This window comes from Dermochelys coriacea, chromosome 4 (assembly GCF_009764565.3).
Source record: "Dermochelys coriacea isolate rDerCor1 chromosome 4, rDerCor1.pri.v4, whole genome shotgun sequence".
In the NCBI taxonomy this organism is placed as follows: Eukaryota; Metazoa; Chordata; order Testudines; family Dermochelyidae; genus Dermochelys; species Dermochelys coriacea.
Window position 1 is genome coordinate 88,371,710 of NC_050071.1, and position 13,807 is coordinate 88,385,516.

Below are 13,807 nucleotides of genomic sequence, written 5' to 3' on the forward strand. Positions count from 1 at the left end.
ATACACCCAAACCTGACTATATTTAAAAATATACAAGGAAGACAGTACAGAAATGTTATTATATCAGATATACAATTTTATAATATATTATAAAATGTTTTCTTTGTATGTTTTTAATATGGTATTTCCATAAATAGTAATTCAGTAGGAGGCAGGGGCTGGGTCTCTCTCTGTGTTCAAGAAGTACCTAGCACATTTTGGGTACTACCACAATCTAAATACAGAAAGCCAGAGAAGCACTATTTCCATTACACTGCTGCCTGAGACAGGGCTCCACAGAAACAACAGGCTTCTCTGCATGCTGGGAGATGCTGTAAGATTAGGGAGAGGCAGGGAGCCTGATCTAGAGCACTTTGAGTTTGTCTACACAGCAGCTGGGAGGTGTAATTTCCAGTGTGGGAGGACATACACATGCTAGTTCTGCTCAAGCCAGCACCTAAAAATAGTGTGGTTGCGATGGCCTGGGCAGTACCTGCCCCAATACGTACTCGGGGTTAGGTGGGACTGTACTCAGGCAGCTAGCCCAAACCACCCCCCATGACACTGCAGCCACACTGCTATTTTTAGGCAATAGATTGAGCAGAGTTGTCTGTCTTCCTGCACTGGAAATTACACCTCCCAGCTGCATGTCAGTCTGACTCAAACCCTCATTCCCAGGCAAAGTGAGGGTCAGTGGTTCAGTATTGCCAACACCACAGTCAAAAATCATGAACATTCCTACAGCAGCCCTGACTGGCTGCTCTTCCCCAGGAGATGGGGAAATCAGAGGGGGATCTTCCTTGCACAGGGCTCAGTCATACAGGGACTGGAGTGTCTCGAATCATCGTGAGACTGACTCCAGAAGGGGCCAAAATCACATAACTCAAAATGAAAGAGTTGAGAATGCTGAAGGCATGTGGATGCCGGGAATCACTAACCCTCTGAAACTCCATGCCCTGGCAGAACAAGGATAGGATGTTTTTGGCAACAGGGAATAGCTCCCTCTATGAGGCTCCTGAAATGCTGCCTAGAATACTTAGATTTGTCTTGTAGATTGCAGGGCTTCCTTACCACTGTTGTGGTGGCACAGGGAACCTGCTAGAGCTGTGCTCTACTAGGTGGCGACCAGAGGGAGAAATTCTTGCTGCTGCAGTAACTCAGCTCAGGAGAGGAAGAGGGGAGCTACAAGCTGAAATAAAGCAGATATTGAATAACAGCAACAACAACTTATGAAAAAGTGGTGAGAAGCAACTGAACTCAGTGCTTAAGCTGTGCCAGAGTACTCTGGAATGCCAACATGGCATATCGGTACATCTGCTGGTCACAGGCCAGGCTCCTTTTCCTCCCTGGCTGCAGAGCATCCTCCAAGTTGGGAAGTGCCAGGCACTGGCACAGGATGCTCAGTGGCAGGTCAGTGAAGAGAGAGCTGGGGAAACTGCAGCCAAGAACAGGCAGGGGAAAAAGGAGGCAGGAACCACCAGGAGCTAAGGGCACAGCTAGAGACAAGTGATGTTAGGAGCCAGGTAATGGGGTCACCTGAATAGTATAGAACCCCATGGGCAGGAGAAGCTGGACACAGATAGGGACGAGATGGAATCTGAGGGAGTCACCACCTCCTCTCCTGGTCCTCCCCCAGTACCATATCTTTTTCTCAGCTCCTCCCATGATCCTCTGTTCCCTTCTGCTCCCTCCTGAGGCATTCCGCTCCCCTGCATTCAGACACTATTTTTAAGGACTCCAGCACTGCTGAACTGCCATCTTATTCCACCACTAGAGGCAGAATTTCTGGTGGCCTGAGTTGAAGGGCAGGGCTCAGTCCTGGAGCCTCCAACAACACTTGACCACCTCCAAATTCCACAGGGGAGAGGCATCACCTATTTGTTATGAATGAGGAGAGAAGCTGTGAAGTAGAAAAAACTTTTGATTTGATCTGCTGGGAGAGCAATACAGCAGTGCACAGACAATCCAGGAAATTTTTGGAGAATGTTGGGGACACCTTCCTGGTGCAACTACTGGAGGAACTAACCAGGGGCCATTCTCCTCTTGACCTGCTGCTTACAAACAGGGAAGAAATGGTAGGGGAAGTAGAAGTGGATGGCAACCTGGGCAGCAGTGACCATGAGATGGTTGAGTTCAGGATCGTCACAAAAGGAAAAAAGGAGAGTAGCAAAATACGGACCCTGGACTTCAGAAAAGCAGACTTTCACTCCATTAGGGAACTGATGGGCAGGATCCCCTGGGAGGCTAATATGAGGGGGGAAAGAAGTCCAGGAAAGCTGGCTGTATTTTAAAGAAGCCTTATTGAGGGCGCAGGAACAAACCATCTCGATGTGCAGAAAGAATAGCAAATATGGCTGGCGACCAGTTTGACTTAACAGAAAAATCTTCAGTGAGCTTAAACACAAAAAAGAAGCTTACAAGAAGTGGCAACTTGGACAGATGACTAGCGAGGAGTATAAAAATATTGCTCAAGCATGCAGGGGTGTAATTAGGAAGGTCAAAACACAACTAGAGTTGCAGCTAGCAAGGGACGTGGAAGGGTAACAAGAAAGGTTTCTAAAGGTATGTTAGCAGCAAGAAGGTGGTCAGGGAAAGCGTGGGACCCTTACTGAATGGGGGAGCAACCTAGTGACAGATAATGTGGAAAAAGCTGAAGTATTCAATGCTTTTTTTCATCTCAGTCTTTACAGACAAGGTCAGCCACGTCACTGCTGTCTTGGGCAACACAGTATGTGGAGTAGGTGAGCAGCCCTCAGTGGTGAAAGAACAGGTTAAGGACTATTTAGAAAAGCTGGACATGCACAAGTCCATGGGTCCAGAGCTAATGAATTCGAGGGTGCTGAGGGAATTGGCTGATGTGATTGCAGAGCCATTGGCCATTATCTTTGAAAACTCGTGGCAATCGGGGGAGGTCCAAGACGATTGGAAAAAGGCAAATATAGTGCCCATCTTTAAAAGAAGAAGGAGAAGAAGGAGAACCCGGGAAACTACAGACCAGTCAGTCTCACCTTAGTCCTTGGAAAAATTAAGGAGCAGGTCCTCAAGGAAACCATTTTGAAGCACTTGGAGGAGAGGAAGGTGATCAGGAACAGTCAACATGGATTCACCAAGAGCAAATCATGCCTGACCAACCTGATTGCCTTCTTTGATGAGATAACATGCTCGGTGGATATGAGGGAAGCAGTGACATGATATATCTTGACTTTAGAAAAGCTTTTGATATCGTCTCCCACAGTATTTTTGCCAGCAAGTTAGAAAAGTATGGATTGGATGAATGGACTATATGGTGATAGAAAGCTGGCTAGACTGTTGGGCTCAATGGGGAGTGATCAATGGCTCGATGTCTAGTTGGCAGCTTGTATCAAGCGGAGTGCCCCAAGTGTCGGCCCTGGGGCCGGTTTTGTTCAAAATCTTTATTAATGATCTGGATGATGGGATGGATTGCACCCTCAGCAAGTTTGCAGATGACACTAAGATGGAGGGAGAGGTAGATATGCTTGAGGATAGGGATAGGGTCCAGAGTGACCTAGACAAATTGGAGGATTGGGCCAAAAGAAATCTGATGAGGTTTAATGAGGACAAGTGTAGAGTCCTGCACTTAGGACGGAAGAATCTGATGCATTGCTACAGGCTGTGGACCGAATGGCTAAGCAACAGTTCTGCAGAAAAGGACCTGGGGATTACAGCAGATGAGAAGCTGAATATAAGTCAGCAGTGTGCCCTTGTTGCCAAGAAGGAACATTGGGCTGTATTAGTAGGAGCATTGCCAGAAGACTGAGGGAAGAGATTATTCCCCTCTATTCGGCAGTGGTGAGGCCACATCTGGAGTACTGCGTCCAGTTTTGGGCTCCCACTACAGAAAGGATGTGGACAAACTGGAGAGAGTCCAGTGGAGGGCAATGAAAATGATCAGGGGGCTGGGGCACATGACTTATGAGGAGAGGCTGAGGAAACTGGGCTTGTTTAGTCCACAGAAGAGAAGAATGAGGAGGGGATTTGATAACAGCCTTCAACTACCTGAAGTGGGGGTTCCAAAGATGATGGAGCTCGGCTGTTCTCAGTCGTGGCAGATGAAAGAAGAAGGAGCAATGGTGTCAAATTGCAGTGGGGGAGGTCTAGGTTGGATATTAGGAAATTCTATTTCACTAGGAGGGTGGTGAAGCACTGGAATGGGTTACCTAGGGAGGTGGTGGAATCTCCGTCCTTAGAGGTTTTTAAGGCCTGGCTTGACAAAGCCCTGGCTGGGATGATTTAGTTGGGGTTGGTCCTGCTTTGAACAGGGGGTTGGAGTAGATGACCTCCTGAGGTTTCTTCCAACACTAATCTTCAATGTGCACATTTCAAGTACATTTATTAATCTTTAAACCTTTTGAAAACCTTATATTAAAAACAAAAATGCCAAATTTAGAAATTAAGAACACAAAAATACTTTCATCTATTCAAAAGTATATATTCTTAGCTTGATGCATAGTTATCTGATGCAAAGACCAATGGAGTTCACTGAAAGTCTCCCATTGACTTCAGTGTGCCTAAGATCAGGACTTGGGAGCTAAATCTGCCCTTGACCATCTGCTGGGCACATAAGACCTAATAGGCAGAAAAACTGATGTGGTTTCACTGCATGGAGTGGGGAGCCCAGACAGTGGATCACTATGTAGGGGCATGAAGTATGCTTGTGGGGGGACCACCATAGGTGCTGGAACTAGGGGTGCTGGTGGTGCTGCCGTACCCTCTGGTATGAAGCAGTAACAACAACCCATATACATGATTTCCACTTTCAGCACTATACAAATTATTCAAGCACCACTGAACAATCATGAAGAGGGCTTTGGAACCTATAGGACAGGGACTATGGATCAACATCAGTGTGGATCCACTTACTGAACCCTCAAAATTTGGGAGGGAGAAGAGTGATTATCAAACCCTAAGATTTTGGCTGCTGCTCCACAGTCTGAGGAATTTGATTTGTTTCTCTTGCACCTCCCCATGCAACCCAGGTGAGAAAGGTAACTGATTAGTCATGTGTTATAGTTTTCATTGAGTGAGCATAATGTATGATCAGAAAAAGGGGTTAGAGAAATCACAAGTTTATCTTTACAGAAACTTTCATGCAGGTCTTCATCTAACTTCCACTCAAGTTACTCAGAGTCTTCCCCTCGACATTAATGGGAACTGTAGTGGCCCATTTATCCATTGAAGAAGTCAGTGCAAACAAGGAAATATCTAGTCAGGTGTGTCTTTTCCATAGAAAGAGCTCTGAAAGGTTAATCTATTTTCATAAATATTTTTTCTATTTTTCCAAACTAGAAAATACGTATATTCTTTTCAACGTTTAACAGAGCTGAAAGCTGAGACAAAATAGTTTTAAAATTAAGAGACAATACAAAGAGAAAAGAAAAGAAAAAATTCTGCTGATGATTTAAAGATAGAAAAGAAAGGAAAAATATAAAATAGTACTGTATCAGGCAGATTTTTAGAGTTGGCAGTTAAATAGATACATAGTAGGAGACAGCAGATCCAGTATTCCCCAACAGTAAACAGCAACAACACTAGGTATCTGCTTAATCATAAAGTAAATAAAGTGAAAATGCAATACCTGTTCAAAGCTTCAATGATATTCACTGTCACAGCAATTTCATATAATAGCATACTCTGATTTAGCTAGCCTTGTTCTATCCATCGATTTCAGAAGGATACTCAGTAGTAGTATAATATGTGATTCTGCAACAAATTGAGCCTGACTGCTCCCATGTATGTAACTCTGCAAAATGAGAGTAAGAAACAAAAATAAATCGTTAAGGCTGTGAAAAATGTTGAAAATGACATGATTTAGTATGTGTATGTGAAATTAAAATAAAACCTGTCTTGCAAAACAATACATAAATAGTGTAGTGCCCGCAGAAGACATATACTTCTAAAGTTAAATTTTTATAAACCATTGTTAAAAGCAAACCATCTGAAAAGCACAGCTAATGCAAAGGTCCACCATATATAAAAACTGTTGTACTTGATTGGCCACCCATACATCGGAAACCCACATATTTTGAAATTTAATGTACAAGCTTCATCCACCCGAGCGATTCCAAGTTCTTCATTCCATTGCAATTTAAATGATGGGAGGGATGAGTAATAGATAGCACTTAGCAACTACTAACACTGATCAAGAAGAGTGTGTGTGTGATCTTCTTTGAAGATCACTTGTTGACTGGGGAGGGGATGGATTCAGAGATGTGTTTGAAAATGGCTTTAACAGATATTCAAATGTCAAGTGAAAAAAAACCAGGAGGCTTGAGAAAGGAAGTTGAACTTTGCCAAAATGTGAACAAATGATCACACAATCACCATTTGATAGTCTACAAAATTCACAGAATTTGTAACCCACTGGAGATGCTGCCACTTCTATACCTCATCACAAGATATTTTAGTTTACCTCACGTACACAGCCATTTGCACTCACTTCTCAGAAAGTGCCGCACATCCCTTCAGTTAAACTATGTCTCCCAATACCATCTTCCCTGAAAACAATGTGTCCTCATACTCCTTAGTATATACAAAATAATTGTACTAAACCACTGGGAAAAAATCTACATCCTTTCCCAGTCTCAGAGTGGGCATCGTATTTAGCATCTACTCTCACATATGGAGGGTAAAGAAGAGGGGAGGGAAATCATCCTTGCTGTGAAAGGAAATTTGCACTTGTTCTCTCATGGCACAGCAACTGAATAGCATTGATGTGCTCCAATGTGGTCATGATATTCTCCCTTTGTATTTGGCTTATTTATTTTAGTTTCCCCGCCATCCCCCCAAAAAAAGAAAAGAAAAGAAAAGAAAAGAAAAGAAACCTTGAATCAAACTCGGAAGGTTAAAGTTTTCCATCCATTTTCGATTGTTCATATTGAGACAAGTTTCTCTGTATAGTGTTTGGGCTGTCTCTTTTCTCTATCTTGTATTTAAATACTTACAATAAATAAAATAAGATACATATATTAGCTATGGAAAGACATTTTAAAGAGCAAATCTACTCAAAATTTGATAGGTTTCAGAGTAGCAGCCGTGTTAGTCTGTATTCGCAAAAAGAAAAGGAGTACTTGTGGCACCTTAGAGACTAACAAATTTATTAGAGCATAAGCTTTCGTGAGCTACAGCTCACTTCATCGGATGCATTTGGTGGAAAAACTGAGGAGAGATTTATATACACACACACAGAGAACATGAAACAATGGGTTTATCATACACACTGTAAGGAGAGTGATCACTTAAGATAAGCCATCACCAACAGCAGGGGGGGGAAAGGAGGAAAACCTTCATGGTGACAAGCAGGTAGGCTAATTCCAGCAGTTAACAAGAATATCAGAGGAACAGTGGGGGGTGGGGTGGGAGGGAGAAATACCATGGGGAAATAGTTTTACTTTGTGTAATGACTCATCCATTCCCAGTCTCTATTCAAGCCTAAATTAATTGTATCCAGTTTGCAAATTAATTCCAATTCAGCAGTCTCTCGTTGGAGTCTGTTTTTGAAGCTTTTTTGTTGAAGTATAGCCACTCTTAGGTCTGTGATCGAGTGACCAGAGAGATTGAAGTGTTCTCCAACTGGTTTTTGAATGTTATAATTCTTGACGTCTGATTTGTGTCCATTTATTCTTCTACGTAGAGACTGTCCAGTTTGGCCAATGTACATGGCAGAGGGGCATTGCTGGCACATGATGGCATATATCACATTGGTAGATGCGCAGGTGAACGAGCCTCTGATAGTGTGGCTGATGTGATTAGGCCCTATGATGGTATCCCCTGAATAGATATGTGGACAGAGTTGGCAACGGGCTTTGTTGCAAGGATAGGTTCCTGGGTTAGTGGTTCTGTTGTGTGGTGTGTGGTTGCTGGTGAGTATTTGCTTCAGATTGGGGGGCTGTCTGTAAGCAAGGACTGGTCTGTCTCCCAAGATCTGAGAGAGCGATGGCTCGTCCTCAGGATAGGTTGTAGATCCTTGATGATGCGTTGGAGAGGTTTTAGTTGGGGGCTGAAGGTGATGGCTAGTGGCGTTCTGTTGTTTTCTTTGTTGGGCCTGTCCTGTAGTAGGTGACTTCTGGGTACTCTTCTGGCTCTGTCAATCTGTTTCTTCACTTCAGCAGGTGGGTATTGTAGTTGTAGGAATGCATGATAGAGATCTTGTAGATGTATTTGTAGGTAACTATTTCCCCATGGTATTTCTCCCTCCCACCCCACCCCCACTGTTCCTCTGATATTCTTGTTAACTGCTGGAATTAGCCTACCTGCTTGTCACCATGAAAGGTTTTCCTCCTTTCCCTCCCCTGCTGTTGGTGATGGCTTATCTTAAGTGATCACTCTCCTTACAGTGTGTATGATAAACCCATTGTTTCATGTTCTCTGTGTGTGTGTGGTATATAAATCTCTCCTCTGTTTTTTCCACCAAATGCATCCGATGAAGTGAGCTGTAGCTCACGAAAGCTTATGCTCTAATAAATTTGTTAGTCTCTAAGGTGCCACAAGTACTCTTTTTCTTTTTTCAAAATTGATGTTTTTGATATATAGTCCAATAATTACTTGAAAATAGCCTATTTTGTGGACATATGTTTAAACAAAGTGACTCATTGAAAATTTTTAGTATGTTTTCAGTACAAAACTATCAGTTATTACAAACTTACATACAAAGCAAAATTTGAGGGATAGTGAAAAAACACACTAACTGCAAAAAAGAAAAAAAAGTGCTATAGCCACAGCTGGTCGTATTACTTTTTTGAAATGACATACAAAGTCAACACACATTTTTAAAACAGTAGGGTGAAATCCTGGCCGCACTGAAGTCGATGACAAGATGCCAAGCGGAGCCAGGATTACCCTCATATTTTATAGTTTTCACATAAAAAAAAATTCTGAATGTAGACTATTGATGTTAGGGCCCAAAATGATTCGAACTCAAAAGAAAAATAAAAGATGCTGCTGCTTCAAGCCACAAAAATGCCTTTACTCAAACTGACTAAATTTTGGCTGATGTTATTATCATGAAACTCATAGCCCATAAGATATAAATAATTGTTACTCAGTGGATGGCTACATGCTATTCTTTAAATACATTATATATGTTCAAATATTCTATTTTGCTTTAGTTTGGTTAAGAAGTGAATATTTATCAGTGATTTCCCCCACCCAAGTAAAAACCATTTTTTTCTAGCAAAATAAAATGATTGATCTTAGAAGATTGGACTTCATGATTTTATAATAAGGCATGATACAAGCCAATCTATATTCCATAGGCCTTTGACAAGCCAGCCAAGAAACTCTAACGAGCCAAGAAAGAGGAATGTCAAAAAAGGGAAGGCAATGCTAACATTTTTCAGTTAACTCGAGAACAGTTAATGATTAAGTTGAATTAAACTAAACTGATTCTTAACCATCATTATTTGCTCTGCTGTGTTAAATAGCATAAAAGGGACATTTGTACTGCTCTTCACTTTGCTACTTACATATGAGGCTGACTATAATTACAGATCCATGCTAACAGTTCTTCCTGTTCAGCTATCCAGTGATAGTGGCCTAACCTATAGTTCACATGACTGTATGCAGCCATGGAATAAAGGGAGACTAGGTTGATACCAGCTCTCTCTTCGCATTGGAAACCAAACGCTGTCGCCAAACACCTTCCAATAACAAAAAGGAAAACTAAAATTTAAAGTGCTTTTGAAAATGGAGGAGAAAAGTAAGGTATCTCTCTGTGTATATGAATAAATCTCTCAGTTGTGATAGTTGTGATTTTACAAACTTAGCAGACAAAAATACACCAAATACATTCCTAATTTAAAAAGAAAATATCTGCAGTGGACTTTGATACACACAATTATGGTCCCCTTCCTGCAAACAAACACTGAAGCACTTGTCATGACAGGGGACTGGACCTCTCACTGTCCGTTCCAGTCCAACAATTCTAGTGTGACTCTATTTACCTGAGCACTCTCCTTCAGTGGGATGTCTCCTGTGATTTAAGTGTTTGCAGGACTGGGGCCTAACCATGCCCAATAAATGATGAATGTCTCCTTCTCATTAAAATTTTAGTAGAGTGTAATAGACTAAGACTTTGTAATTATGTTTACAAAATATACTATAGTATATTTACTAATACAGTATTAACTGTTTGTATCAAATCATTCAATCTAAACTACATCTCACAAATTAATATTTTTGGTTTCTTACACATAATAAAATCATTTGTATTTTAAGAAAAAGTGAAGATGAGCCAACTATATACCCTAAGTTTCACTTAAAAAAAAAAGAGAGAGAGAGAGAGTCCAGCAGCACTTTTAATGTGTAGATATACCCTACTTTGACCCATCTCCAGGGTGAGCTAAATTTCAAGGAAAAAGGAACAGTGGGGATTCAAGGAACAGTCTTCAAGAGATAGTGTGTTAAACAACGGTGATGATGCTGACTTGTTATCACATGAATACAAAGAAACAAATCTCTTCTGTACATGTAAAATACTTGATATCAGAAGGGGTCAGTTTTACTGATATACTTTTAATTGTACCTATTCTATTAAACATTAAATTGATTTTAACAAGTATGAGTAATATGAAATGATCTTATCTTATGGAAGCAATCGGACAGCTCATTTTTATCCTAAATAAATACACTGCACTACTGACTTTTCCTCTTTCTGTATACATATAGTAGCAGTTTAATTCCCCACAATACTATTTTATAGACTAAGATCCACAATATATTTCCATATTTTTATTGTATGTTACTGACACCCTATGATCACAACCATTGTTTTGTCATGTCTAATTTGTTAATTCTAGCACATACTTATTCAACCACAAGAAGATATTTTAAATAAAAGAAAAAAATATTATTCTCAACCTTACTGTTAATTTCCTACCAATGTGACCTCTTATTTCATGTTCACATTTCTCTTCACATTTGACTGCACAATAGACAAAGCTATTTAATTTTTTTTAACTTAATATGGTTACACGACCTTACAGTCTACATATTGATGGGTTAGCACAGTCAGCCAGAGCCTTAGGAATAATGATGCAAGCATGAGCTCAATAAACAACAGAACTACATCTGTTTATTACTGCAATAGGGTAGAGAGGCAGCTCCCTGGCTGCTGATGATTACTGTTACCAAACAGTTATGCTCTCTTCACAAGCAGGAAGCATACCCCCACCCTGATCTTCTCTACTGAGTTCCTTCCTAAAACAAGGTTCCTTTCCTTCCATGTGGGAAAAGCCACAGTCTTTAGGGCTGTCTGTGGGAGCCGGTACAGTAAATATGTTACGAAGTACTACTCAAATTACGTTGTGTGGTTCTGATATCAGCAGGAAATATTAATTACAATTAATTGTAATATTAACACTACAATATTAATTACAATTCTTCAGTATATTCAGTCAATGACATGGGATTATTTTACATGTAAATATCTAGACCTCAAACTTGCAAATTAACATTCATTTTTGTTAAGTGCTAACAAACATGTCTGGGGCTACAAAAGACTGAACACCGAGTTCCGAGCTCTGAAAATTTGGAGCCTGATTTTCCATTTTTTTTTTTTTTTTTTTTTTTTTTTTTACACCTGGTGTAGTCATTTACACTTGGCAAACTGAGTGTAAAATTCTACTATTCTAATAGTTGGTTTGAGTCCTTGACATTTATATCAATTTTGCACAGATGTGCAGACTACTTACAAGGCAGTAAAGAATCGGTTTCTTACAATCTAAACATACACATGAGATGCTGAAACGCTTATAGCAGCAAATCCCTAGAATTTGGAGGGGTTTTTTAACCTGAACTTTTTAAACAACCTGAAGGGTTTAGATAATTTAGGCCCAGTCTCCCTGAGAAACTACCACCTCTCCAAATGATATAGCAGTGGTAGAGATCAGTTGAGGGCATTGAAGCTGCTTGCCCACTGATATAATTGGGAGAGGGCTGGGGGAAGTGCATTCTGAATTAGCTGCCCTTGGTTTTGGAATGCTTTCCAATACTGGGTCATTAAGTCCCAAATGTGGTGACATTTAGGGCATGATGGAATATTTGCTTGTTATGACAGGTTTTCCTGGGGAGGAGGAACGATTAGCTAACAGGAGCTAGCAAACAGAGCTCTAAACAGGGGAGTTTGAGTGGGAGTTCTGTTGGAGGAGAAAGTAGTTGTACTTGGTTTTGTATTTTTAGTATTTGTGTGTGTGTAGGGGCTTGTGCTGGGAGAGCAGCTGAGCCTGAATAGGGAGTGGGGCTTCTGACTAGCGGTCCTATAAAGGTAGCCAGCCAGTCAGGCAGCGGCACAGGAGCTAGCAAACAGAGCTCTAAACAGGGGAGTTTAAGTGGGAGTTTGTAAAGGGAGTTTGTATTGTGGTGCTTGTTTGGGGTTTGCTTTTGCTGGGGGGGGGGGGTCTTTTTGGTGTGGCTTGTGTTTCCCAGATTAACAGGATTTAGGTGGGAAGGTGATGACAGATATGGAGGCAGCTGTGGGAGTGACTCCTGTAGTGGAAGACACATTGAGGATGACTGGATGTGGAAGCTGTGGTATGTACATGATCCTGGAGGGGGGAACCGGTAAGAGTTTTTTCTGCATGAAATGTCATCTGATAGAGCTGATGGAGGAAAAGATCCGAGGTTTGGAGATGCAGGTGGAAAGTCTGGTTGAGTTTAGGAAAGGGTTTGAGCAGATGATGGAGCAAAGATATGAGGTATCTGAAGGGAAAAGCTCAGATTCACGGATGGAAGCAGGGCTGGGGAATTTTGAGGGGAGACTGGGTGAGGAAAGTGGTCAGTGGAAACATGTGACTCAAAGAACCAGGCAGAGGAAAAGACGGGCTAGTGAAGGAGAAATAGAGCTTAGGAACAGGTTTGCAGAGTTGGAAAATGAAGAAGGGGCTCAGCAGGTACTTGTTGAAGGTGGAAGGGTAAGGAAGAAGAGAAGAGAGGCTAGTCCTATAAGAAAAGAGGAAGAGTCAAGGGAGACTAGACCAAATATGAGCCCCAGGAGGATACAGGATGGGTTGAAGAAGATTATAAGGGAAAATAGGAATGGAAAGAACTTGCAGCCAGATGGAACAGGGGAGAGACTGGAGAATAGCACAGTCACCAGGAAAAGGCAGGTCTATGTGATCGGGGACTCTTTATTGAGAAGAATAGACAGGCCTGTAACTAGAGCTGATCCAGAGAATAGAAGGGTGTGCTGTCTTCCGGGTGCTAAGATACGGGATGTAGACCTGAGGTTGAAAAGGATCCTAAAGGGAGCGGGAAAGAATCCCCTAATTATCCTTCATGTGGGAACAAATGATACGGCTAGATTCTCGCTGGAAAGTATTAAGGGAGACTATGCTAGGCTGGGGAAGATGCTTAAGGAAATTGAGGCTCAGGTGATCTTTAGCGGGATCCTTCCTGTTCCTAGAGAAGGGCAACAAAGGTTGTGACAAGATGATGACTGTCAACAGATGGCTTAGGCAGTGGTGCTATAAGGAGGGCTTTGGGATGTATGGCCACTGGGAGGCATTCACGGACAGAGGACAGTTCTCTCGGGATGGACTTCATCTGAGTAGGGAAGGAAATAGACTTCTAGGATGGAGGCTGGCACAACTGATAAAGAGAGCTTTAAACTAGGAATTAGGGGGAGATGGATGGGAGATGTCCAGGAAATCTCCAAGCCAGATTTTAGCATTGAGAGGGAAGAAGACGAAGTAAGAAAGGATACAGCTGTGGGTAGGAGAATGTATATAAGGAGCGAGGGCGGTGTGGATACTAGTCTAATAGGTTATACTGGCTGTAGAATGACTGTGCTAATAGGGTACAAAATGTGAGCAAG

The 13,807-nt window shown here is 41.6% G+C and overlaps 1 protein-coding gene across 5 annotated transcripts in view; it reads right to left on the minus strand.

The window, feature by feature from the left end:
- The window catches only part of TUSC3 (tumor suppressor candidate 3), a 307,969-nt gene that overhangs the window by 55,522 nt on the left and 238,640 nt on the right, over positions 1-13,807 (minus strand). For all 5 annotated transcript variants that reach the window (XM_038399600.2, XM_043513761.1, XM_043513760.1 and 2 more), the window contains one exon: positions 5,677-5,740. In XM_038399600.2, the coding sequence (XP_038255528.1) occupies positions 5,677-5,740 (64 nt within the window). The remainder of the gene's footprint in view (positions 1-5,676; positions 5,741-13,807) is intronic.